At 46.8% G+C, this 24779-nt stretch overlaps 1 protein-coding gene across 3 annotated transcripts in view; it reads right to left on the reverse strand.

Annotated features, from left to right (window-relative positions):
- Positions 1-22427: 22427 nt before the first annotated feature.
- MYDGF (myeloid derived growth factor) overlaps positions 22428-24779 on the reverse strand; it is a 40879-nt gene continuing 38527 nt past the window's right edge. For all 3 annotated transcript variants that reach the window (XM_029614567.1, XM_029614568.1, XM_029614569.1), the window contains exons 5-6: positions 24101-24173; positions 22428-23701 (exon numbers count right to left, since the gene is read on the reverse strand). In XM_029614567.1, coding sequence (XP_029470427.1) covers positions 23622-23701; positions 24101-24173 — 153 coding nt within the window. In that variant the 3' untranslated portion in view covers positions 22428-23621. The remainder of the gene's footprint in view (positions 23702-24100; positions 24174-24779) is intronic.

The raw sequence follows: 24779 nt of genomic DNA on the forward strand, positions 1-24779 counted from the left end.
ATGTAGGAAGCATTGCGAGAAATAAGCATTGAGCCATGGAAAACACAACAGCCAAATGCATCCAGGGACCTCTGTTCTTTCCCTGGAGGTATGGAAGAATGAGGCTTAGAACGTCGTGCCTTTTTCTGGGCTGACTCTACAACCACAGAATGGTGATCCAGCTATGGTTTTTGGAAACCAGGGGCTGTTTGTACCAGATAGGTGGCATCTGTTTTTCAATTCACCAGTGGTACAGAGCATGGATGCTCCCAATTCCTCTTCAGCAAGTCCAGGAGGACTTCATGAACAGGTATGGACATGAGCTCCTTGGGTGCATCTACGAATTGGAGAACTTCCAGCATCTTGTGCCTGGAGTCCTCTTCTGTCTGAAGTATGGCTTCTGACATTTCCTTTATAAAATTAATAAAGGACAGGTCCTCTGGAGGAGAACGTCTTCTCTCCTCAGGGGGCGATGGCTCTGAAGGTAGATCATCAGTATCCTGGGAAGAATCATCGGTCCAAGGATAGTAAGGTTGATCACCGGCACCCATAGGATATCCAGAGGGAAGTAATGGTGCTATGACATTCCAGTGGGGAACACTGAGAGGAGAGGAACACCTTGCTGTTGGCTGAAAGGAATCAGTAAGTTTTTGCTTGGGACATTGGGGCAAAGTTAACTATTTGGGAATATTATTTAGTGTGTTTGTGTCTTTAATAGTCAGAAAGGCAGTGAATAAACAAGTTACACTGTTTGTATTTTTAAATAGTCAATAAGGTGGCTAGTAAGCAGTAGGTAGTGTGTTTATTTTTAAAAGTCTGCAGACTTTTAAAGAACTGAGTGTTTGTATTTAATACAAACAGAGTGTTTGTATTGAAAAAAAACCCCCACAAAAAAAAAAAAACCCCCAATCCAAAAAGTAGCCAGAAGCTAGAAATAAGCTAGGAGCAGTGTCTACCTAAGTAAAAAAGTTGAATAGTTAAGCTGAGTTACTCACCTTGGAAAGGTGTTGAGGTAGTGTGATTGTGTTTGAATAGGGACCAACATTTGTTAATCAAGTTAATCACTCTGGCTGACTAACTGAAGTTAGACTGTTTGGATTTCCCACCCCTAGCTCATCCCCTAATTTATAGGCAGGTGCCACTTTCACAAAAAAAAAAAAAATCAACAAAAACTTTATTGAGAATTCGATCAGACCCCGGTAGGCCACTACCAGACACATAGAGAATTCACTAATACATTTAAAGGACGTTGGACACATGCCTACCCCATAGCAACCTAAAACTTAACTAGGAACTGATCAAAATTGAGATGAAGGCAGCAGTCCAGCAGCAAGAGGGGGGCTTCCCAGTCTTTTGCATAGAGTGTCACATGTATGATTTTTTACCCACAGGTGAGAAGTTGTACATGTGCATGCGATGTAAAGAGCTCCTGGCTCTCAGAGAACGAGTCCGATCTCTGGAGGCTAGAGTGGCAGACCTGGAGGAGCTGAGGCAGACAGAGAGGTATATAGATGAGACCTTCAAGTCATAGTAGTCAAGTCCCAACTTCAGACTGGCAGCCCTGGTGCTGCCTTGGATGAAGAAGGTCTCATGATGGGAGAGCACCAACCAGGTGCAGCAGGAAAGGATCCTGTAGCAAGGACCTGCTCTCCATGTGATGCATTGTCCTTTCGCACTGAGGATATCTCCCCAAGGCCTACTGCCCAGGAGGGAAGGGTTAGGTCGGCCGTCATAGATGGTGATTCGATTATTAGGAATGTAGATAGCTGAGTGGCTGGTGGGCGTGAGGATCGCCTGGCAACATGCCTACCTGGTGCGAAGGTGGCGGACCTCATGCGTCACCTAGATAGGATTTTAGACAGTGCTGGGGAGGAGCCGGCTGTCGTGGTACATGTGGGCACCAACAACATAGGAAAATGTGGGAGGGAGGTTCTGGAAGCCAAATTTAGGCTCTTAGGTAGAAAGCTTAAATCCAGAACCGCCAGGGTAGCATTCTCTGAAATGCTTCCTGTTTCACGCGCAGGTCACCAGAGGCAGGCAGATCTCCGGAGTCTCAATGCGTGGATGAGACGATGGTGCAAGGAAGAGGGATTCAGTTTTGATAGGAACTGGGGAACCTTTTGGGGAAGGGGGCGTCTCTTCCGAAGGGATGGGCTCCACCTTAACCAGGGTGGAACCAGACTGCTGGCGCTAACCTTTAAAAAGGAGATAGAGCAGCTTTTAAACTAGAACAAAGGGGAAAGCCGACAGTTGCGCAACAGCGCATGGTTCGGAGAGAGGTATCTTCAAAGGATACTAATGATGCATTAGAATTAGGGCATCCCAACAGTGAGGTTCCAATAATTAAAAAAATAGTCCAAGTGTCTTTAACTAAAAACTCACGTGAGCTAAAAAATTCTAACTTATCCCTATCAATTAAAAAGCAGAATAAAAATAAAAACAAAAAACAAACTTTGAAATGTTTGTATGCTAATGCCAGAAGTCTAAGAAGTAAGATTTATTTATTTATTTATTTATTTATTTAACATTTTTCTATACCGAACTTCATGACAAGCTTCATATCAGGCTTACATCAAACTTAGGGGTTAACTTAACAAAACCATATAACAAGAAGGCCGAGGCGCAGATACAAATAACAAGGATATTAAACTTGGGGGCTAGAGTAGCCAGGAAATAAAGGACAGAAACAAAAACTGGAGAAAGAACACGAATGAATGAACAATGGTTGGGTCTGACATTAAGTCTATTGGGCTATATGAAAGAAAGCTGGGAGAATTAGAATGTATAGCAGTGAATGATGACATAGACTTAATTGGCATCTCAGAGACATGGTGGAAAGAGGATAACCAATGGGACAGTGCTATACCGGGTTACAAATTATATCGCAATGACAGAGAGGAGCAGCCGGGAGGAGGTGTGGCGCTTTATGTCCGGGATGGCATAGAGTCCAACAGGATAAACATCCTGCATGAGACTAAATACAAAATTGAATCTTTATGCGTAGAAATCCCTTGTGTGTCGGGGAAGACTATTGTGATAGGGGTATACTACCGTCCACCTGGTCAAGATGGTGAGACGGACAGTGAAATGCTAAGAGAAATTAGGGAAGCTAACCAAATTGGTAGTGCAGTAATAATGGGAGTCTTCAATTACCCCAATATTGACTGGGTAAATGTATCATCGGGACACGCTAGAGAGATAACTTTCCTGGATGGAATAAATGATAGCTTTATGGAGCAATTGGTTCAGGAACCGACGAGAGAGGGAGCAATTTTAGATCTAATTCTCAGTGGAGCACAGGACTTGGTGAGAGAGGTAACGGTGGTGGAGCCACTTGGCAATAGTGATCATAATATGATCAAATTTGATTTAATGACTGGAAGAGGAACAGTGTGCAAATCCAAGGCTCTCGTGCTAAACTTTCAAAAGGGAAACTTTGATAAAATGAGAAAAATTGTTAGAAAAAAACTGAGAGGAGCAGCTACAAAAGTAAAAATTGTCCAAGAGGTGTGGTCATTGTTAAAAAATACCATTCTAGAAGCACAGTCTAGATATATTCCACACATTAAGAAAGGTGGAAAGAAGGCAAAACAATTAACAACATGGTTAAAAGGGGAGGTGAAAGAAGCTATTTTAGCCAAAAGTTCTTCATTCAAAAATTGGAAGAAGGATCCAACAGAAGAAAATAGGATAAAGCATAAACATTGGCAAGTTAAATGTAAGACATTGATAATACAGGCTAAGAGAGAATTTGAAAAGAAGTTGGCTGTAGAGGCAAAAACCTTTTTAAATATATCCGAAGCAGAAAGCCTGTGAGGGAGTCAGTTGGACCGTTAGCTGATCGAGGGGTTAAAGGGGCACTTAGAAAAGATAAGGCCATTGCAGAAAGATTAAATGATTTCTTTGCTTCGGTGTTTACTGAAGAGGATGTTGGGGAGGTACACGTAATGGAGAAGGTTTTCATGGGTAATAATTCAGATGCACTGAATCAAATCACGGTGAACCTAGAAGATGTGGTAGGCCTGATTGACAAACTGAAGAGTTGTAAATCACCTGGTCCGGATGGTATACACCCCAGAGTTCTGAAGGAACTAAAAAATGAAATTTCAGACCTATTAATAAAAATTTGTAACCTATCATTAAAATCATCCATTGTACCTGAAGAGTGGAGGATAGCAAATGTAACCCCAATACTTAAAAATGGCTCCAGGGGCGATCCGGGAAACTACAGACCGGTTAGCCTAACTTCAGTGCCAGGAAAAATAGTGGAAAGTGTTCTAAACATCAAAATCACAGAACATATAGAAAGACATGATTTAATGGAACAAAGTCAGCATGGCTTTAACCAGGGCAAGTCTTGCCTCAGAAATCTGCTTCACTTTTTTGAAGGAGTTAACAAACACGTGGATAAAGGTGAACCGGTAGATGTAGTATACTTGGATTTTCAGAAGGCGCTTGACAAAGTTCCTCTTGAGAGGCTTCTAGGAAAAGTAAAAAGTAATGGGATAGGTGGCGATGTCCTTTCGTGGATTACAAACTGGCTAAAAGACAGGAAACAGAGAGTAGGATTAAATGGACAATTTTCTCAGTGGAAGGGAGTGGACAGTGGAGTGCCTCAGGGATCTGTATTGGGACCCTTACTTTTCAATATATTTATCAATGATCTGGAAAGAAATACGACGAGTGAGATAATCAAATTTGCAGATGACACAAAATTGTTCAGAGTAGTGCAAGGTGATGCATCTAGGGAAAAATAACCCATGCTATAATTACACAATGTTGGGTTCCATATTAGGTGCTACAACCCAAGAAAGAGATCTAGGCATCATAGTGGATAACACATTGAAATCGTCTGTTCAGTGTGCTGCGGCAGTCAAAAAAGCAAACAGCATTTTGGGAATTATTAGAAAGGGAATGGTGAATAAAACGGAAAATGTCATAATGCCTCTGTATCGCTCCATGGTGAGACCGCACCTTGAATACTGTGTACAATTCTGGTCACCGCATCTCAAAAAAGATATAATTGCGATGGAGAAGGTACAGAGAAGGGCTACCAAAATGATAAGGGGAATGGAACAGCTCCCCTATGAGGAAAGACTAAAGAGGTTAGGACTTTTCAGCTTGGAGAAGAGACGGCTGAGGGGGGATATGATAGAAATGTTTAAAATTATGACAGGTCTAGAATGGGTAGATGTGAATCGGTTATTTCCTCTTTCGGAAAGTAGAAAGACTAGGGGGCACTCCATGAAATTAGCATGGGGCACATTTAAAACTAATCGGAGAAAGTTCTTTTTTACTCAACACACAATTAAACTCTGGAATTTGTTGCCAGAGGATGTGGTTAGTGCAGTTAGTATAGCTGTGTTTAAAAAAGGATTAGATAAGTTCTTGGAGGAGAAGTCCATTACCTGCTATTAAGTTCACTTAGGGAATAGCCACTGCCATTAGCAATGGTAATATGGAATAGACTTAGTTTTTGGGTAATTGCCAGGTTCTTATGGCCTGGATTGGCCACTGTTGGAAACAGGATGCTGGGCTTGATGGACCCTTGGTCTGACCCAGTATGGCATTTTCTTATGTTCTTATTCCTGAAGGATCAGGCCTAGGCACAGACGGCATCGATGGTGGTACCGACGGCATCGATGGCAGGACCTCTGTTGCTACTTGTTGGGCTGAGGTCCTAATTAGATTATACAGGATATCTGCCACAAAGGCTGCCCCTACTTCTCTCTGCTTGGCCTTTGAAGCCTTAGCCTCTGTCCTTTATGTTTATTCTTATTTAATTAATCACAATTATTACAAATGAAAAACAAATCGATGTATAACTAAAATTAGTAAAACTAAATTTAAAACTAGCAAAGACATAGCATAAAGCATATCAAAATATAAAAAGTCAAACATAATATAATAAAATGATAAAAATAAATCAGTCAGGTCAATATAAATCAATAAGATAAAAATAAAATGAGTAAAACAATACAAAAGAATAAATGTAACCAGAAAAGCAGAGAGTCAGGCCACATATAAGCAAAATGTACAGCGAGTTCAGATATTACTGAAATGTGGGAAATCTTGTACAAACAAGTAAGACTTATGTGCTTTCCTAAATGTTATCAATGCTTTCTCCAGACAAATGTTAAGAGGTAAGGAGTTCCACAGACAAGGAAATAAATAAGAAAAGCAAATATCTCTAGAACTCTAGAAATGTTTTGAATAGAAGGCAGCACTAGACATTTTTGTTGCAAAGACCATAGCAGGCATGAAGATAGGGAGAAATAACAAAGGCAAGATAAGATTGAGTGCCCCACTGCAGGGCCTCATGCTATGTTGTACCCATCTTACCAATGCCTTGGCCCCATAACTGCCAAAAAATTGCCACCTGTAAGAAGAGAATTGCTACGTCAAAAGACTTATTCAAAAGCAACTTCTTTTGGTCTTTTGCATCCCTGAGGGCTGAGCCCCCTTTCACTGGAATGGTGGTCATCTTCGTTCCTGCTGCTACCGGAGCATAAACCTTTGGAACTTTAAACAAGCATTCCACTTCCTCTTGCTGAAGAGGATGCAGCGCCCCAATCATGTGCCTTACCCTCAGGGACATATCTGGTGTGTCCAATTCTGCTATCACCATATCCCTTTTATGTGAATGGAGGGGAAAAGCCCTGGCCAGCTTTTTTTATGGCCACCAGGATCGGATCTCATTTTGCCCTCCTTTTTACCTTCCATTAAATCCAAAGATTGCATCACCTTCCAGATGAGAGCTCCTAGCTCCTCCTCTGCCACATCCTTTTCTCCCCGAGTCCTCCCTTGAGGGCCTGTCCGATTTTCAGCTTCGATCCAAGTGACTAAGTTAAGAGGGAACATATCGGCAAAAGTTCTGAGGGAGACACATCCTGTTTTTCCAGCCTTTTTGCTCGCCCCTGCCCTTCCTCGGGCTGATCTGCATTTATAATAACTCCCTCTCAGTTGCCTATAGGCATCATCAAAATAAACTCTGATGAGAATTCCATCTCCCTCTTATCATCTGCTTGTACAAGTTCCATACAGGCCGATACAGTACAGTGCGCTCCGACGGAGCGCACTGTTAACCTGCCCTTAGACGCGCATTTTCCCTTACCCCTTATTCAGTAAGGGGAGGAAAACGTGCGTCCAACCCGTGGCACCTAATAGCGCCCTCAACATGCAAATGCATCTTGATGGCCCTATTAGGTATGCCCGAGCGATACAGTAAGTAAAATGTGCAGCCTAACCGCACATTTTACTTTCAGAAATTAGCGCCTATTTTTCTGTGCACCTTCTGACTTAATATCATGGTGATATTAAGTCGGAGGTCCTGAAGTGTAAAAAAAGTTAAAAAAAGAAAAAAAGTTTAAAATTGGCCGGTGGCTGTCGGGTCGAAAACCGGACGCTCAATTTTGCCGGCGTCCGGTTTCCGAGCCCATGGCTGTCAGCGGGCTCGAGAACCGACGCCAGCAAAATTGAGCGTCGGCTGTCAAACCTGCTGACAGCCGCCGCTCCGGGCTAAAAGGAGGCGCTAGGGACGCGCTAGTGTCCCTAGCGCCTCCTTTTGCCTGTTTCTACTGCACCACCTAATTTGCATGCTGAATCGCGCGCACCAGCGAGTGGCCGGTGCGTGTGCTGGGAGAGCGGGTGTTCGTCCGCTCTCCCGCAGACTTTACTGAATCGGCCTGTTAGAGAATAGTGCTGTCTAACTCGGGCCTGCTCCTCACTCTGAGCTTGGTGGCATCGTCCTTGTTGGAGCACCTTCCTTGCACCATTGAACCTCCGTTGACCCTCTGTGCAAGGTCAGCTCTTTCTCCAGCAGCATGGCTCTCATGCTTGCACTGCTGACTTATCTTTCTCCTTCCATGCCCCCACCCCCCACATATTGGTTTTTCCACTGGTGGGTCTGCTATGTTGAGTTGTTTTTGACAGTCGCATTAGAGGTATTTCCTGCCTCTATAGGACATGGCACTCGCAACGATTGGTTGGAGCTGCTGCCCTGCTCTCCCTTGGCGTCTCCCCTCATTTGTCCTTACCACACTTTATCCCAGCACTATGCAGATAGTGAAGAAATCTTTCCTAGACCCAAATGGGAACTGGATTTATCGGCGGGAAGAACAGCTTTGCTGAAAGTCCCAGGCATTCCCTAATGCTTTCTTCCTTGCAGGATTTTATTTATTAATGCCTGCTATGCCAGGCCAGCCACCACCAGCTGGAGGCAGAGAACTACTGATATCACTTCCCTCTATTCCAGAATATACAGGAAGGATAAAGTCAAGAAATGGAAAGGAGTACTCTGCCTTCCCCTGCTGGTGAAAGTCAATTCTGTTTGTCTGGACTGGTCTATAGGACAAACATAGAAACATGATGGCAGAAGAAGACCAAACGGCCCATTCAGTCTGCCCAGCAAGCTTTCACACTTTTTTTTTCTTTTTTTTCTCATACATATCTGTTCCTCTTGGAAGCAATGATTAGAAAAGTAATTTATGAGCAATCCTATCACTGAGAATTTGTAGGTGTATAACTTTTTCATTTAATGAAATAAGATGGGGAGGGGTATGTAAAGAATGAATGGATTTGTTTAAAGATATCATGAAGCAAAGTTTTCCACCAATTTTCAAAGAACTTGTGAAAACTATAAAGCACAACAGGAAGCATACCTTGTGTGAGCCTAGAATATCAGTGCTGTGGTCCTAACTAGGAATGTGCATTTGTTACAGATATTTCAGGGAGTATGCACATACCTTGCCGACTTTCTAGTATATGCGGGTTAAAGGAAAATTAGTTCTTACCTGATAATTTTCGTTCCTGTAGTACCATGGATCAGTCCAGACTCCTGGGTTTTGCCTCCCCTCCAGCAGATGGGAGACAGAGAAGTTTTGACAGACTCTGTCCTAAACCCTGAGGTGCCACCTACAGTCCATCAGTATTTTAATGAACCCAAGCAGAATGAATCAAAACCCTACTTAACTATCTGCTATAACTGGGGTTGAAACCCATAGAAACCAGGCTAACTAACCCAAACGGTAGCAGAGCCTGTAACAAGATTGGAAAACATCAATAAAAAGTTAAAATAATGTAATCACTTATCTGCAGAGCAAAGTAACCAAGAACTGAACGAGCGGACTCTTCGTTATCCCTACACTGAAAATGGGCGGGCCTCTGGACTGATCCGTGGTACTACAGGAACGAAAATTATCAAGTAAGAACTAATTTTCCTTTCCCTGTACATACCCAGATCAGTCCAGACTCCTGGGATGTACCAGAGCTCTCCTACCCGGGGTAGGACCTTGAGAGTCCTGCTCGGATCACTCCTTCACCAAAACTCCCAGAGTCTGGAGCCCGAACATCCAAGCGATAATGACGAGCAAAGGTGTGCAGAGATTTCCAAGTGGCCGCTCTACAAATCTTCTGCGATTAAATCTGTTAACACTCAGCCCACGAGGCTGCCTGTGAGCATGTAGAATGCGCTCGGAGACTCTCCGGGAAAGGACGACCCCGAAGAAGATCCGCCAGTTCAATAGCCTGTTTTAACCAATGGGCTATAGTAGCCCTTGACGCTTCATGACCTCTTCTGGGACCATTCCAGAGCACAAATAAATGATCTGACATGCGGAAACTATTTGTGACCTCCAAATAACTCAGCAGAGCCCTTCGGACGTCTAATCTCCGTAAATCCACAGAGTGGGGATCAGAAGGATCCAAACCACAGAATGATGGAAGTTCCACAGACTGATTCAAGTGGAAAGAAGATACCACTTTTGGAAGGAAGTAAGGAACTGTTCTTAACGAGACTCCCGAATCTATGATCCTCAAAAACGGCTCCCTGCAAAACAATGCTTGAAGTTCCAACACTCTGCGAGCCAATGAAATAGCCACAAAAAGGACACCTTTAAAGTAAGATCCTTCAAAGTAGCCCTTTTTATGGGCTCGAAAGGCACATTTCAAAGAGCTTTGAGAACCAAGTTCAAATTCCAGGATGGACATGGCCTTTTTAGTGGAGGACACAGATGATTCGCCCCTTTAAGAAAATGTGCCACATCAGGATGCACGGCCAAGGAAACTCCTCGCAACCTACCATGGAAACATCCAAGAGCCGCTACCTGCACACGTAGCGAATTGCAGGACAATCCTTTAGCAAGGCCGGTCTGCAAGAAGGAGAGAATATCCGCATCCACCGCCCTAGTGGGATCTATGCCGCGTTGAATACACCAGGCCTCCAATATTCTCCACACTCGAACATAAGCTAGTTTAGTTATTTATTTTGAATTTTTCTATACCAGCGTTCATGTGGCAAAGACATATCATGTTGGTTTACATTGAAACAGTTGTTGAATAATAGCATTACAAGTAACAAGGGCTATGCAACTGGGAGCCGGGGTAATAACTGGGGGTGCATACAGTCTGAAACTTTAACAATCAAAGATCGCAATAAACATTAATTTGCGATTACATTAAACTAAAAATAATAAAATTGCAACATAATCAAAAAACAAAAAAGAAAAAATTTAACACTGGATTGAAAAAATAACATAAGGCATTAAGAATCAAATGTTAACTGTTAATAATGACAGTTAGCAAGTGGCAGGCACGACATTTAACCGGAGGGGGGAGTACATTAAGGAGTGCTGTCCAAAGCATATTTTACAGAAGGAGAAGCGATCGGAGGGTTATGGAAAGGCTTGGCTGAACAACCACGTTTTAAGGTTTTTTTTGAAGGTCTGTGGGCAAGGTTCTTGGCGGAGGTTCGGGGGAAGAGCATTCCATTGAGAGGGACCAGCTGTAGAAAAAGCACGTTTCCTTAGCAAGATCTTGGCTGGGGGGGGTGTAGAGTGTACCTTTGTAGAAACTTCTAACTGGTCTAGAGGAAGAGTGGGCTGAAGAGGGATACTTAGATCGAGTGGTGAGAGATTGTGAAGGGCTTTGTGGATGATTGTTAGGACTTTATATAGAATTCTGAATTTGATAGGTAACCAATGGAGGTTCCGGAGGATAGGAGTAATGTGCTCTCTTTTGTTGGTGTTGGACAGAATCCTGGCGGCCGAGTTCTGTACCATCTGCAAGGGTCTTATGTGGTTGGCTGGGAGTCCGAGAAGGAGGGAGTTGCAGTAGTCTATTTTTGAAAAGATGATGGATTGTCGTACCGTGCGGTAATCCTGAAAGTGGAGAAGTGGTCTCAATTTTTTTAGAACCTGTAATTTGAAGAAACATTCCTTTGTGGTATTGTTGATGAATGTTTTAAGGTTTAGGTGGTTGTCCAGGATGACACCCAGGTCTCTTACTTGTGTGGGAAGGCTTGATTGGGAGATAGGTAGAATGTTGGCTGATCTTTGGCCGTCGTCCTGAGCGATGATGAGGATCTCTGTCTTGTTGCTGTTTAAGACTAAGTTAAGACTGGAGAGCAGGTGGTTGATTGATTGAAGGCAGCTGTTCCAGAAGCAGAGGGTCTTGGGGAGGGATTCTGTGATTGGGATGAGTATTTGGATGTAGTCTGCGTAGATATAGTGAGTCAGCTTCAGGTTAATGAGTAACTTACAGAGTGGGAGGAGGTAGATGTTGAACAGAGTTGGTGAAAGAGAAGATCCTGGAGGGACTCCCAGGGTGGAGCTGACCGGGTGGGATTCTTTGTTGTTGATTTTTACTTTGAAGAATGATTTAAACCAACTGAGCACAGCTCCAGTGATGCCTATTTCTACTAAACCAGTGGTTCTCAACCCTGTCCTGGGGACTCCCCCAGCCAGTTGGGTTTTCAGGATATCCACAATGAATATGCATGAGAGAAAATTTGCATGTTATGGAGGCAGTGCATGCAAATTTTCTCATATGCATATTCATTGTGGATATCCTGAAAACCTGACTGGCTGGGGGGGTCCCCAGGACAGGGTTGAGAACCACTGTACTAGACGGTCTAGAAGAATTGAGTGGTTCACTGTGTCAAAGGCCGCCGAAAGATCTAAGAGAGCGAGAAGGAGTGGTTGTTTGGTTTCTAGGTTCAGAAGGATGGTGTCTGTTAGTGAGAGTAAGAGGGATTCGGTGTTCAACGCTTTGCGGAAACCGAACTGCGACGGGGCGAGGATCCTGTGTTCGTCGAGATATTCTGTGAGTTGTTTGTTGATAATTTTTTCCAGGAGTTTGCGGGAGTTTGGGTGGAAGTTTGCTGGATCAGCTGCCAATAGATTTGTTTTTTTTAATAGGGGTTTGAGACTGGCAAGTTTTAGAGAGTCTGGTACTATCCCTTGTGATTGGGAGCAGTTTATGATTTGAGCAATGGGCTTCACAATGGTATTGGAGATGGAGATAAGTAGGTTTGGAGGTATCGAGTCTGAAGGGTGAGAGGAGGGTTTTAGCTTCTTGAGAATGTTTTCAATCTCCAGAGAGGAAGTGTGTTCAAAAGTTTCAAATGTCGATTCACGATGTGTTGTAAAGGTGAGCGGGGGGTGGGGGGGGCGGGCTGGCGATTGGTTGAGATAAACGGGGTTATTAGGTTAGTGATTTTTTTTTTTTTTTTTAAGTAAGTAGCGAGTTCTGCAGCTTTGCTTAGTGCTTGGTCGTCCGGTATAGTAGGTGGAGATGGTTTGGTGAGAGCCGAGACATAGGAGAAAAGAGCTCTAGAGTCAAAGATAAAGTGATGGATTTTTTGGGCGAAGAAATCTCTCTTGGTTTTGATGATGAAGTTCCTATAGCGTTGCATTAGAGATTTGTAGGCTGTCAAGGGTCATTGTGGTAGGGTTTTTCCGCCATCTGTGTTCTTTGTTTCTAAGATCTTGTTTTTTTCGCATCCTTAAAAGAGTAGCTATCATTGCATCGGAGTATCCTTTGCTCTTCAAACGTTGCCTCTCAAAAGTCATGCTGCGAAACAGAAGCAATCCGCCTCGTCCAAACAGATGGGCTCCTGATGCAGATTTGGCAACTCTCTGAACCTCAGTGGACCGTCCACCACTAGGTTGACTAGATCCGCAAACCAGGGACACCTTGGCCACTCTGGCCACTCCTCCCCCGGAGGAGCCTCTATTCTTCGAAGCACTCTTCCGATTAATGGCCAGGGTGGAAACATGACAGCAAGACTGCCAACGGCCAGGGAAGAACCAGGGCATCCACTCCTTCCGTTCCTGTCTCCCGTGCTGACTGTAGAAACAAGGAGCCTTGGCATTTTGGAACGTGGCCAGGAGATCCATGCTTTGCGAGGACCACACGTCGCAAATCATCTGGAAAGCTGCTGCGGAGAGCTCCCACTCTCTGGGATCGAGATGGTGGCGACTGAGAAAATTGGCTTGAACATTGTCGACCCCGGCAATGTGAGAGGTTGCGATACTGACGAGATGATGCTCTGCCCAATGAATCAGGAGTTGAGCTTCCAGAGCCACCGGCTGGCTGTTGGTTCCTCCTTGGCGATTGATATAAGCCACCATTGTCTCGTTGTCAGATAGGACTCTGACCGATTTCTCCTGTAGAAGCGGAAGAAAGGCTTGCAATGCCAACTTCACTGCTCTGGTCTCCAGACGGTTGATCAACCAACTGGATTCTTCTAGTGACCAGAGACCCTGTACCGATTTGTCTTGACAGACCGCTCCCCAACTGGAGAGGCTGGCATCCGTGGTCACTACCGTCCAAGACAGGCATTTCCAGGGGCATTCCCCAGTTCAAATGATCTGAGAGGAGCCACCAGTCGAGACTGGACCAAGCAGAGTCCGTAAGGGGAAGGCGAAGGTGGAACTGTTCGGAAACGGGGTTCCAATGGGAAAGCAATGCTGATTGTAGAGGTCTCATATGAGCAAAGGCACATGGCACCAACTCTATGGTGGAAGTCATGGAACCAAGGACCCGCAAGTAATCCCATACTTTTGGTGGATTCTTGGACAACAAATCTCAAATCTGTCCTTGCAACTTTAGAATGCGGTCCTCGGTGAGAAAGATCCTGCCACGCCGAGTGTCGAACAAAGCTCCCAGGTGTTCCGCTTGGGCTCCGGTCAGGAGTCGTGAACACCACCCAGCAGGGTGGCTCCAGGTGGAGAGAGACAGGAATGGCTAGAAACAGTGTCTGGTTCCAGGCTGGGTCAGGGCAGGCAGCAAGTAGCAGTGTCTGGGTCCAGGCTGGGTCAGGGCAGGCAGCAAGTAGCAGTGTCTCGGTTCAGGCTGGGTCAGGGCAGGCGGCAAGTAGCAGTGTCTGGGTCTAGGCTGGGTCAGGGCAGGCGGCAAGTAGCAGTGTCTGGGTTCAGGCTGGGTCAGGGCAAGGCAGGTCAGAAGACCCGTAGGCCACACACACACAGAAGGCCCGTAGGCCACACACAGTAAGCAAGGCAAGACAGAGAAGGCCCGTAGGCCACACACACACAGAAGGCCCGTAGGCCACACACCGTAAGCAGGGCAAGGCAGGTCAGAAGGCCCGTAGGCCACACATACACAGAAGGCCCGTAGGCCACACACCGTAAGCAGAGCAGGCAGGTCAGAAGGCCCGTAGGCCAGGTAAGAAAAGCGAGGAAGAAGGCCCGAAGGCCGCGCAAGGCTAGAGCAGGGAGCCCAGGTGAGCTCGATGCCGAAGCACCGAGGGAACTGTCAGGCAGGGTTATAAGGGCCAACCCAGAACATAGAGTGGACAGGGGAGATGGCCTGGGCCTGTCAGGAGAGCCAGCACTAGAGGGACCCCTGGTGGTGAGGCGGTTGCACTGCAGCCAAAACTGTAACACCAGGAATTCCAGACTGCGAAGGATTCAGGTAACTTTTGGCGGGGTTGACCACCCAACAGAGAGACTGTAGTAGCTAAAGCATTCTGCTCTCTGCTGAACGACAGAGCTCCTCCGACTTCACCTGAATCAGCCAGTCGTTCAGATAGGGATGCACAAATAAATCTTTCCTCAGGTGTGCTGCCACTACAATCATGGTAAAGATCCTGGGTACCGTAGCCAGACTGAAAGGGCGCAAAATTGAAAATGATTGCCCAGCACGGAGAACCGCAGGAACTTCTGGTGGTCCGGATGGATGCCGATGTGTAAATATGCAGCAGCAGTCAAGTGTTATTTAAAAATCAGTGTTTTGCTGGGGAAAAAAATTAAATTTAGATCCAGAATGAACAGGCTCAGTGTAGTAAAGATTTTATGCCCCAGATGTTCTAAGGCATTTCTCTCATTCTGTCTCCATGGGGAAAATGTTGAAGTATACTTAGGCCCATGGCTTGAGTTTTATAGCACAGACTTATTAGAAAACTGAGAATGCTCAAGACCCAGAGGTGCTGTGGGATCTTTAGAAGGAAAGTGTTTCACACTCCAGTCAAGTCTGGGGCATTTATGATTCATTCAGCCACATTTAGGAAGAACACTTCAGAGTTAACCAAACTCTATGGTGTACAAATATGAGTGTTTTATCAGCTTTCTTCTTTAATCCAGGAGATAATACGATTTGCAATCTAACAAGGATTAACCTGGTCTCTTAAAATGTCCTTTTGCTGCTTTCAGGGTAGTTTTATCAGCAAGGCATAATTGGGGAATGGTTTTGTTTGGTTATTTTTAACAAATGGCCTTCATTCAATACAATAATCAAGAAGAGGGGGCCCCATCAGCAGTAAAAGGCAAAATACAAATAAAGGAAAATTAGTTCTTACCTGTTAATTTTCGTTCCTGTAGTACCACGGATCAGTCCAGACAGTGGTTGAGCCTCCTTTCCAGCAGGTGGAGACAGACTAAAACTTGGAGGATGTCCTATATCAGGACAGAGCCTTTCCTCTCACCCTTCAGTATAACGTATGTCAAAACATAAAACAATAAACCCAAGAATAGGATCAAGCAAGTAACCAAAAAGCTCAACGGAGCAACCATAGATTAATGTAGAAGCATGGTATACCTATACGCTCTTGCATAAACTTGGTATAAAATAACCACCAAGGCTTCCGGTGTAAATGCTCAGTAATCTTGCACCAAGGAAAATATGAAAATCTGCAGACCTGCAAGAAAACAAGCTTCGAGAGGACAGAAGACAGACAGGGAAGGGCGTCTGAACTGATCTGTGGTACTACAGGAACGAAAATTAACAGGTAAGAACTAATTTTCCTTTCCTGTATGTACCTGGATCAGTCCAGACAGTGGGATGTACCAAAGCTTCCCTAAACTGGGTGGGACCGAGACAGTCCTGCTCGAAGCACTTGCCGTCCAAAGGAACCGAACACCGGGGCGTGGACATCCAGATGGTAGTGCCGAGCAAAAGTGTGCAGAGACGTCCAAGTGGCAGCCCTGCAAATCTCCTGCGGGGAGACAGACTGACTCTCCGCCCACAAAGTAGCCTGAGAACGGAGAGAATGGGCTTTCAGACCCTCAGGAAGAGGACGACCCTGACAAAGATATGCCAAGGAAATGGCTTCTTTCAACCACCGCGCAATCGTGGTCTTAGAAGCCTGTTTACCCCGGTTGGGACCACTCCAAAGGACGAAGAGATGGTCCGATACGCGGAAGTCACTGGTGACTTGAAGATAACGCAGCAAGACTCGCTTGACATCCAGCCGACGGAGGTTGCCCCCAGCCGTACCCGCAATCTCCTCCGGAGAGAACGCGGGGAGTTCTACCGACTGGTTGACGTGAAAGGCGGAGACAACCTTAGGCAAGAAGGAAGGAACCGTCCTGAGAGAGACCCCGGAATCTGAAAAACGCAAGAAGGGCTCCTGACAGGACAGCGCCTGAAGCTCGGAAATACGACGAGCAGAGGAAATAGAGACTAGAAAGACAGTCTTAAGAGTAAGATCCTTGAGCGTAGTGTGGCGAAGAGGCTCAAAGGGAGCCGCACAGAGAGCACGAAGGACCAGGTTGAGACTCCAAGATGGACATGTGGCCCGGGAGGGGGGGGCAGAGGTGTCTAACACCCCTCAGGAAACAAATCACGTCCGGGTGAGCAGCTAAGGCATGACCGTCCACCCGACCCAGGAGAGAGCCGAGTGCAGAAACTTGAACGCGTAAGGAACTGAAGGAGAGACCCTTAGAGAGACCCTTCTGAAGAAAAGAAAGAACCAAAGGGATCGAGGCGGAGCATGCCGGGACACCCGCCTCAGTACATACGGACTCAAAGACCTTCCAGATGCGCACATAGGCCAGAGAAGTCGACTGCTTCCAGGCTCGCAGCAGGGAGGAGGTCAGGCGACGCCGTTCAAAAGCCAGGCTGCTAGACAGAAGCGATCGGCCTGGTCGAAAAATACAGGCCCCTGCCGGAGGAGACGAGGGAGATGATTGAGGCGCAGGGGCCTGTCCACAGCTAGATTGATGAGATCCACGAACCACGGCCTTCGTGGCCACTTGGGAGCGACGAGAATCACCGGACCCCGGTGGAGTTCGACTCTCCTGAGAATTTTTCCTTCCAGAGGCCATGGGGGAAACACTTACAGAAGGACGTCCGCTGGCCAAGGGAGAGCCAGAGCATCCACGCCCTCTGCGCCGTGTTCCCTCCAGCGGCTGAAGAACCGATTGGCCTTGGCATTGCGCAGAGTCGCCATGAGGTCGAGGTGAGGAGGACCCCACCTGTCCACTATCAGAGCCATGGCCACGTCTGAGAGCTCCCACTCTCCCGGATCGAGCGACTGCCGGCTGAGGAAGTCGGCTTGAACATTGTCTTTTCCGGCGATGTGAGAGGCCGCAAGGCACTGTAGGTGACTCTCCGCCCAGGCGAAGAGGCGGCTGGCTTCTAAGGCTACCAGGGGACTGCGAGTGCCCCCTTGGCGATTGATGTAGGTGACTGTGGTGGAGTTGTCGGACAGGACTTGTACCGCCTTGCTGCGGATCAGGGGAAGGAACTCCTGAAGGGCCAGGCGGACCGCCAAAGTTTCCAGTCGATTGATGTGCCAGCGTGACTGAGTCTGGGACCATGTCCCCTGGGTGGACTGAGAAAGGCAGACCACACCCCAGCCCAACAGGCTGGCGTCCGTGGTTACTATCGTCCACTGTGGAGCTTGAAGAGGCATCCCTTGCAGGAAATGAGGAAGAGACAGCCACCACTGTAATTCGTCGGTAGTAGACTCCAAGAACGGAAGGACTACGTGGAACTGCTTAGACACTGGTTGCCAACGAGACAGCAAAGCTTTCTGTAACGGACGCATATGAACAAAGGCCCAGGGGACCAGATCGATGGTAGAAGCCATGGAGCCCAGGACTTGGAGATAATCCCAGGCTGTAGGGGAAGATAGCGCAATCAGATTCTGGACCTGATCGATCAGCTTGAGGGCTCGCGCCAGAGGTAAGAATACCTTGCCTACTCGGGTGTCGAAGTGTGCTCCCAGAAATTCCAACTCCTGGGAGGGCTGAAGCTTGCTCTTGGAAAAGTTCACTATCCACCCGAGAGAGGCAAGGAGCTCCAAGACGCGATCCACCGCCCGCCAGCAAGAGGTCTCCGACTTGGCCCTGATGAGCCAATCGTCCAGATAAGGATGGATGAGAATCCCCTCCCGGCGCAAGGCCGCTGCCACTACTACCATGACCTTCGTGAAGGTGCGAGGAGCGGTTGCGAGGCCGAAGGGGAGAGCTCGAAACTGGAAGTCCTGGTTGAGAATGTGGAATCGGAGATACTTCTGGTAGTCGCGGTGGATGGGAATATGAAAATATGCTTCTGCGAGATCGAGGGAAGCAAGGAACTCTCCGGGACGGACCGCCGCAATGACCGCCTGCAGGGTTTCCATGCGGAAGTGGGGGATCTTGAGGGCCCGATTGACCCTTTTGAGGTCCAGGATTGGGCGGAAGGACCTGTCCTTTTTTGGCACAGTGAAGTAAATAGAATACTGGCCGGCGCCAATTTCCCCTTTTGGGACTGGGACCACCGCCCCCAGATCCAGAAGCTTGGAGAGAGTCTGGACCACAGCGTCCCTCTTGGCCCGGCCGCAAGGGGAGAACAGAAAGAGATCTGGAAGTTCCCTGACGAGGTCGAAAGCGTACCCGTCTCTGATAATGTCGAGGACCCACTGATCCGACGTGATTTTGACCCATTCCTCGAAAAACAGGGAAAGGCGTCCGCCGAGGTAAGGAACCGAGGAATGGGTCGGCTGAACTTCATTGCGTGGCAGGTTTAGCGGTGGTACGCACGGGCTGGCCCTTGCGAAAAGGCCGCCTGCCACGAAAGGACTGCGACCAGGACTGTGCACGAGAAGACCCCCTCGCAGCACCGCCCCACCCGCGAGAAGCGGAGCGACGCTGACCCCTGAAGCGAAAGCGAGAGGCCGCGAAGGACCGAGAAGACTTAGGGCGGTCCTCTGGAAGCTTATGGACCTTGTTGTCAGCCAAGGAGTCCATAAGCTTGTCGAGGTCCTCGCCAAAGAGCATCTTACCTTAGAAGGGAAGCGTGCCCAGCCGGGTCTTCGAGGACTGATCAGCCGACCAGTGGCGTAGCCAAAGGAGCGTCCGGGTAGCCACTGCCGAAACCATCACCTTCGCCTGCACACAGACCAAATCGTAGAGGGTGTCTGACACGTAAGCGATTACCGCCTCCAGACATTCGGCTTGTTCTGCCTCACCTGGCGGAAGATCCCGGGTGCAGAGTAACTGTTGGACCCACTGGAGGCCCGCCCGCATCATGAGACTGCTACAGCAAGACGCCCGAACCCCGAGGGCTAGGACGTCAAAGATGCGCTTCAGGTGAGCCTCCAGCTTACGATCTTGTGAATCCTTCAAGGCCGTGAAACCTTCCACCGGAATCGTGGTGTGCTTGGCCACTGCAGAAACATAAGAATCCACCGATGGATATTGCAACAGCTCCAAGCCCTCTTCCGGGAGGGGATAGAGCTTATCCATCGCACGCCCCACTCGGAGCGCACCCTCAGGAGTCTCTCATTCCCGCAGGATAAGGAGCTTAAGCATGGGGTGGAAGGGAAAGGCCGAGGCCGGAGCCCGGAACCCTCCCAAAACTGGGTTCATATCCTTAGGGAGTGAGGCCATGAGATTATCCACGGAGGGACTTTCCAGACCCAGCTCCACCAAAAGAAAAGGGAGGAGGGGCTCTAACTCCTCCTTACGAAAAAGACGAGGGGCTCAGGGGTCATCCCCCTCTAGGGGGGGGGGCATCCGCTGAATCCGAGGAAGCAGTGGGGTTCGAGGACCCGGGAGACACCGGGGGGGAGACACCGGGGGGGGGGGGGGTGCACCCCCGGGACCACCCGCACCCGAACTGGTCCCTGAGGCTCCGCAGCCGGTCCAGTGGTCAATGGCGCTGAACGACGGATTTTTGGCGGGGGGGGGCTTTCATCCAGCTCATGCAGGCTAGCGAGATAAGATTTGTGCATGAGGAGGACGAAATCCATGGAAAAAGGGACCCTGGATTTGCCGGGGGGGGGGAGGGAGAGGGGGGGGCGAGGGAAGGTCAGGACCTCCCTCCTGGGGACCCGCGGGGGCAAAATCGGGGGTTAAATAAAAATAATTCCAGCCCCCCAGCCCCAGGGAGCACTGAAATCGACCCCGATGAAAAATCCAAGATGGCGGCCATTCCTGGGCTCTGCCGACCCGGGAAAGGCCTAGCCATGCCGGGAGGAGTGGAGCCCCGGGCTAAATTTGCTTGTCCACCTGGCAGGCAAGCAGTGCAAAGGCCCTGACACGAAAAACGCGAAGAGGACAGCCCACAAGAAAGACAGGCTGTCAGCCGGGACATGGCTAAACCTCAGCTGAAGAAAAAAAAGTTGAAAAAAAGCTTGATTGACAGCCTGCACAGCAGGAGAGAGCAGGCGGGAAACCTGCTGCCTTCTGCTTCTCTGACTGCCGGTTCTAGCCCTACTCTGACCAGAAAAAAATAAAAAAGCTGGTCAACTGCTGCAAATAAGTTAGAGGTAGGTGAGTACCTGCAACTTATTGAAAGTTTAACACCTTTTAACTCCTTTTTTTTTTTTTTATACTGAGCGCAGCAGCGGGTTCAAAACCCTCTCGGCAGCCAGAGGGGGAACGAGGCCCAGAGAGCGTCGGTCCCCACACCTGGAAGCATCCATGGACTCAGGACTATGCAGGGAACCCCCTCCTGCAAAAGGGGACAAGCCCCCCTGAGCCGGGCAAGAGCTGGGAGACTGACGTCTCCCACACAAAAAAACAGAAAAGCACCAAAGAAGGCAGAAATTTCCTTCAGAGATCCTTTTTTTTTTTTTTTTTTTTAAAACAAGAACCAAAAGAAGTACTTGCTTGAGCCTAAAGAGAAAGAAGAGGCTGACTAGCCTACAGCAGAGAACCGAAGGGGAGATGCTGCACCTGCTGGAGACAGACGAATACTGAAGGGTGAGAGGATAGGCTCTGTCCTGATATAGGGCATCCTGCAAGTTTTAGTCTGTCTCCACCTGCTGGAAAAGAGGCTCAACCACTGTCTGGACTGATCCAGGTACGTACAGGAACCTTGTTTTCAGTTGAGTTTTTAGTACAGAAACAGAAACTTCATTTGAAATCCAGGGGAGAATTTGTCGTTTATGGGTGAAATTAGCACAAACAGAAAAGGGCTGCTGATGCCAAGATAAACCCCAGAAGGGGTCTTTCAGAACCATCTTGGTGTTTTTCAACTCCAGCTCCAGCAGTGCAAGCACAAGAGCTTGGGCACTGACTTAGCTCTTTCCAGTGCTTGTTACGGCGGTTACTACCCCAAACCAAATAAGCCTGATACTTCACCTTCAATGCATATACAGCATAGTTCTCTGCTTCAACGGCAGGGGAGAAGAAAAAAGGGTTCGCACTCACAAAGCGGGGAGTAGCTGGCTTGTTACGGCGGTTACTACCCCAAACCAAATGTGTCTGATACTTCACTTTCGATGCATATCCAGCATGGCTCTCTGCTTCAACGGCATGGGAGAAGACTGATACATCACGCATTTCCAGCATAGCTCCCTGCTTCAACAGCAGGGGAGAAGAAAAACAACCAATAAGGACTGTATAACATAGTCTGGGTAAAACAAATAAGCATGGGTGTAGCTTGCTTATTGCAGCGGTTACTACCCCTACTACCCCTAACTAATCAAGCTAGATATTTCAATGGTGGGGGTGGAAGGGAAATAGAACCAAGAGCTAAGAGAAACAGATAAGTATGAGAGAAAAAAATGTGTGAAGCTTGCTGGGCAGACTGGATGGGCCGTTTGGTCTTCTTCTGCCGTCATTTCTATGTTTCTATGTTTCTACTCAGAAGTCAGACCAAGTCTCAAATAGCCAAGGGACTATAAAACTCAAGCCTCAAACCCAGGTCTCCCAGTATGAAATGTCAGGGCACTGGATTATCACTGAACTCAAGTGAGGTCTCTTCAAAATATCTGTGTGTAGCTATAACGACTTGATGGATAGCTAGCTGAACATTATATTTATTCTTCTACATTAGTAGCAAAAGCCAGAGATTAGGTAGGGTTTGTGGTATTGCAACAAGAAGGGGACATGGCAAAGCCTAGCTAACATTTCTGCATTACATGACCAATGATTACGCACTACATATCACCATAGGGGTGCAACACCCAGACAGGAAGGAATACAATTTCTCCAAAATCATCTCATAAAATGTTTTTATTTACAAATGGAAGAACTGAGGCAGGCCTTCAGAAGTCCACTAAATAAAAATAAATGTTTATGCAGATTGGTAAAAGAAAAAAGTACTTTTTCCAGAAACGATATCATACCTAATTAGGAAAACATTCAAATGAAATTAAAGGTTTCTGTTTTGTGCCCAGAATCATTCATTTCATGCACCTATGCCAGGGATCAGAGCAACGAAGTTTGCAATCAGGTAGTGGGAAAGGAGAGAGGCATCTTCGTTTCAGGGAAGGGAAGGCAAACTCCATGCGGACTACCAACACCATATAAAGAAATGTAGTGGGAGATTGGTTTGGCTATCGCTGCTAACCTCCGGCTTCCTGCCTAAGAACTTGGTCAGTCTTCCAAGCATGAGCATCAGAGGAGGAGTCCTCCGCATTTCATTTTGAAATGCCTAATTTTAAAAGGGGTTCCCCCTAGTGAAAGCAGTCATATAAAAATGAAACCTTTGCATTACATATGGTGCTTCCTAACCCTTCCAAGCTTATATTTGCTCAGTATGCGGCTTCATTTGTTTACTGAGCACTCACTTCCTGTGCAGGAAAGAGACAATTCAGGCTGTGTCCTGTCCCAAGTTAGGAATCAAAAATTTAGTCACCAACAGCAGCCCATGACTTTACTATTGTCTACTGACATTAACCTTGCAAAAGATGTATTCAGTTTTACAATCATGTTTTACTCAATGACAACATATTTTAAAAAGTTTTTTTGAATAAATAAACAAGTTGATATGCACTTTAAATAAGAAAGCAGTCATACTTAAAGTAACTTGAAGGCCTTAGTTTTCCAGAATGAGATTTCAATGGTTAAGAACATTTAAATCCATCTTCCCACCACCATCTTTGCTACAAGAAATGCTCTTCTCCTCGAAAGTCTGATAAAGAAGAGCACTACCCCTTGCTACAGAAAAGCACTAAAGGTGAACATGTGCAGTATAAACAGCATCTGCAGAGAACGTGTCGAGAATGTTTCTAGCCTCATTCATTGGCTACTCTGACATGAAATGGTGCTTTCTGTCCCACCATCGTCTTCAGAGTCCAGTAAAAATGTTAACTCTATAAATCCAGAATAATCTCTGAAACATATGGTTCCCTCTCTTCCCATGCTTTTTCCAGCCCTGAGAAACAGGCCTACACCCAGGTCCTCAGATCAGAGTTCACTGTGATGCGACCTTGCTACGATCACGAGCTTGGATAGTTCTGAATGGAACCCGCCTGGCTTGTGGGTCACTAGAATTAAAAAAATAAAAAGCAAAAACATGCATGAGCATATAATAGATAGATGGAACAGTAAGAAAATCCTCACTGAGCTCCCTCACAACTATGAGAGGCACAACCAGCCAGCTCGGCAAGGTGTTGACTTTCTGAACACAGATCTATAAGATCGATGTTACTAAAAGCTTCATCAACAGACATGAAGAGCCACCGTGCAAGGGCAGAACTTCTGCCAGCCCAAACTGCATGACATAACCCTCTTACAAATCAAAAGAGTAGACCTTACATGGAATTTATGTATATTAAAAGGCATGTCATTTCCACACAGTATCAGTTCCAAGTTTTCAGAGATTTACACTATAAGGAAACCCGTCAGGGAACACGTTCCGCTGAGCATTCATGCATAGTACTGACCTGCTGTTTCACTAACTTCATACTCTTCTTTCTTCAGGGCAACATCTTTCTGCCCCCCTGCAGCTGCCTGCGACTAAAACAAGGTGATGGAGTGTTACTGCCCAAACAAATGAAAATTAGAAACGAGAAAGGGAAAATCTTGTCAGCTCTTGAAAAGCAGAGCCCCGAGGACGTCTGTAAGATTCATTCCATGTTGTACTCAACCTGTGACTTGATTGTGTGGATCAGCAGAAGTCACCCATTCATAACAATCTCTCAGTGCTGCAGCCTATGCATCACTCAGCACTTCTCTGGCAATAGAAAAATCACACCCTTCTCACGTCCCATTTTATGATTTTTGATGCCGCAAAGCTAACCCCCTGCACCGCAGACCCCATAATGAAGGCAAGATGGAATCTTACAGGGTAAGACTCAACTCACTTGGCACTACTGAGCTTAAAAAATACCACTATAGTTAAATACCATATTCACAGTTATGAATGTGACAATGTTCAAGGAACAAAATACACAAAATTCCTTGGAGCTAGGATGGCACAGGATATTAAAGAAGGTGGATTAAAGGTTGGATTCTGTCACTATCACTTTGCCTTTATAGTCAAGAACAAAACATAAGTAAAAAACCTAAAACTGACAGGTCCAAAACCCGATTTCTCTCTTTGTTTGTATCTCTACTTTTGAC

The sequence above is a fragment of the Rhinatrema bivittatum genome, chromosome 8 (genome assembly GCF_901001135.1).
Source record: "Rhinatrema bivittatum chromosome 8, aRhiBiv1.1, whole genome shotgun sequence".
Classification (NCBI taxonomy): Eukaryota; Metazoa; Chordata; class Amphibia; order Gymnophiona; family Rhinatrematidae; genus Rhinatrema; species Rhinatrema bivittatum.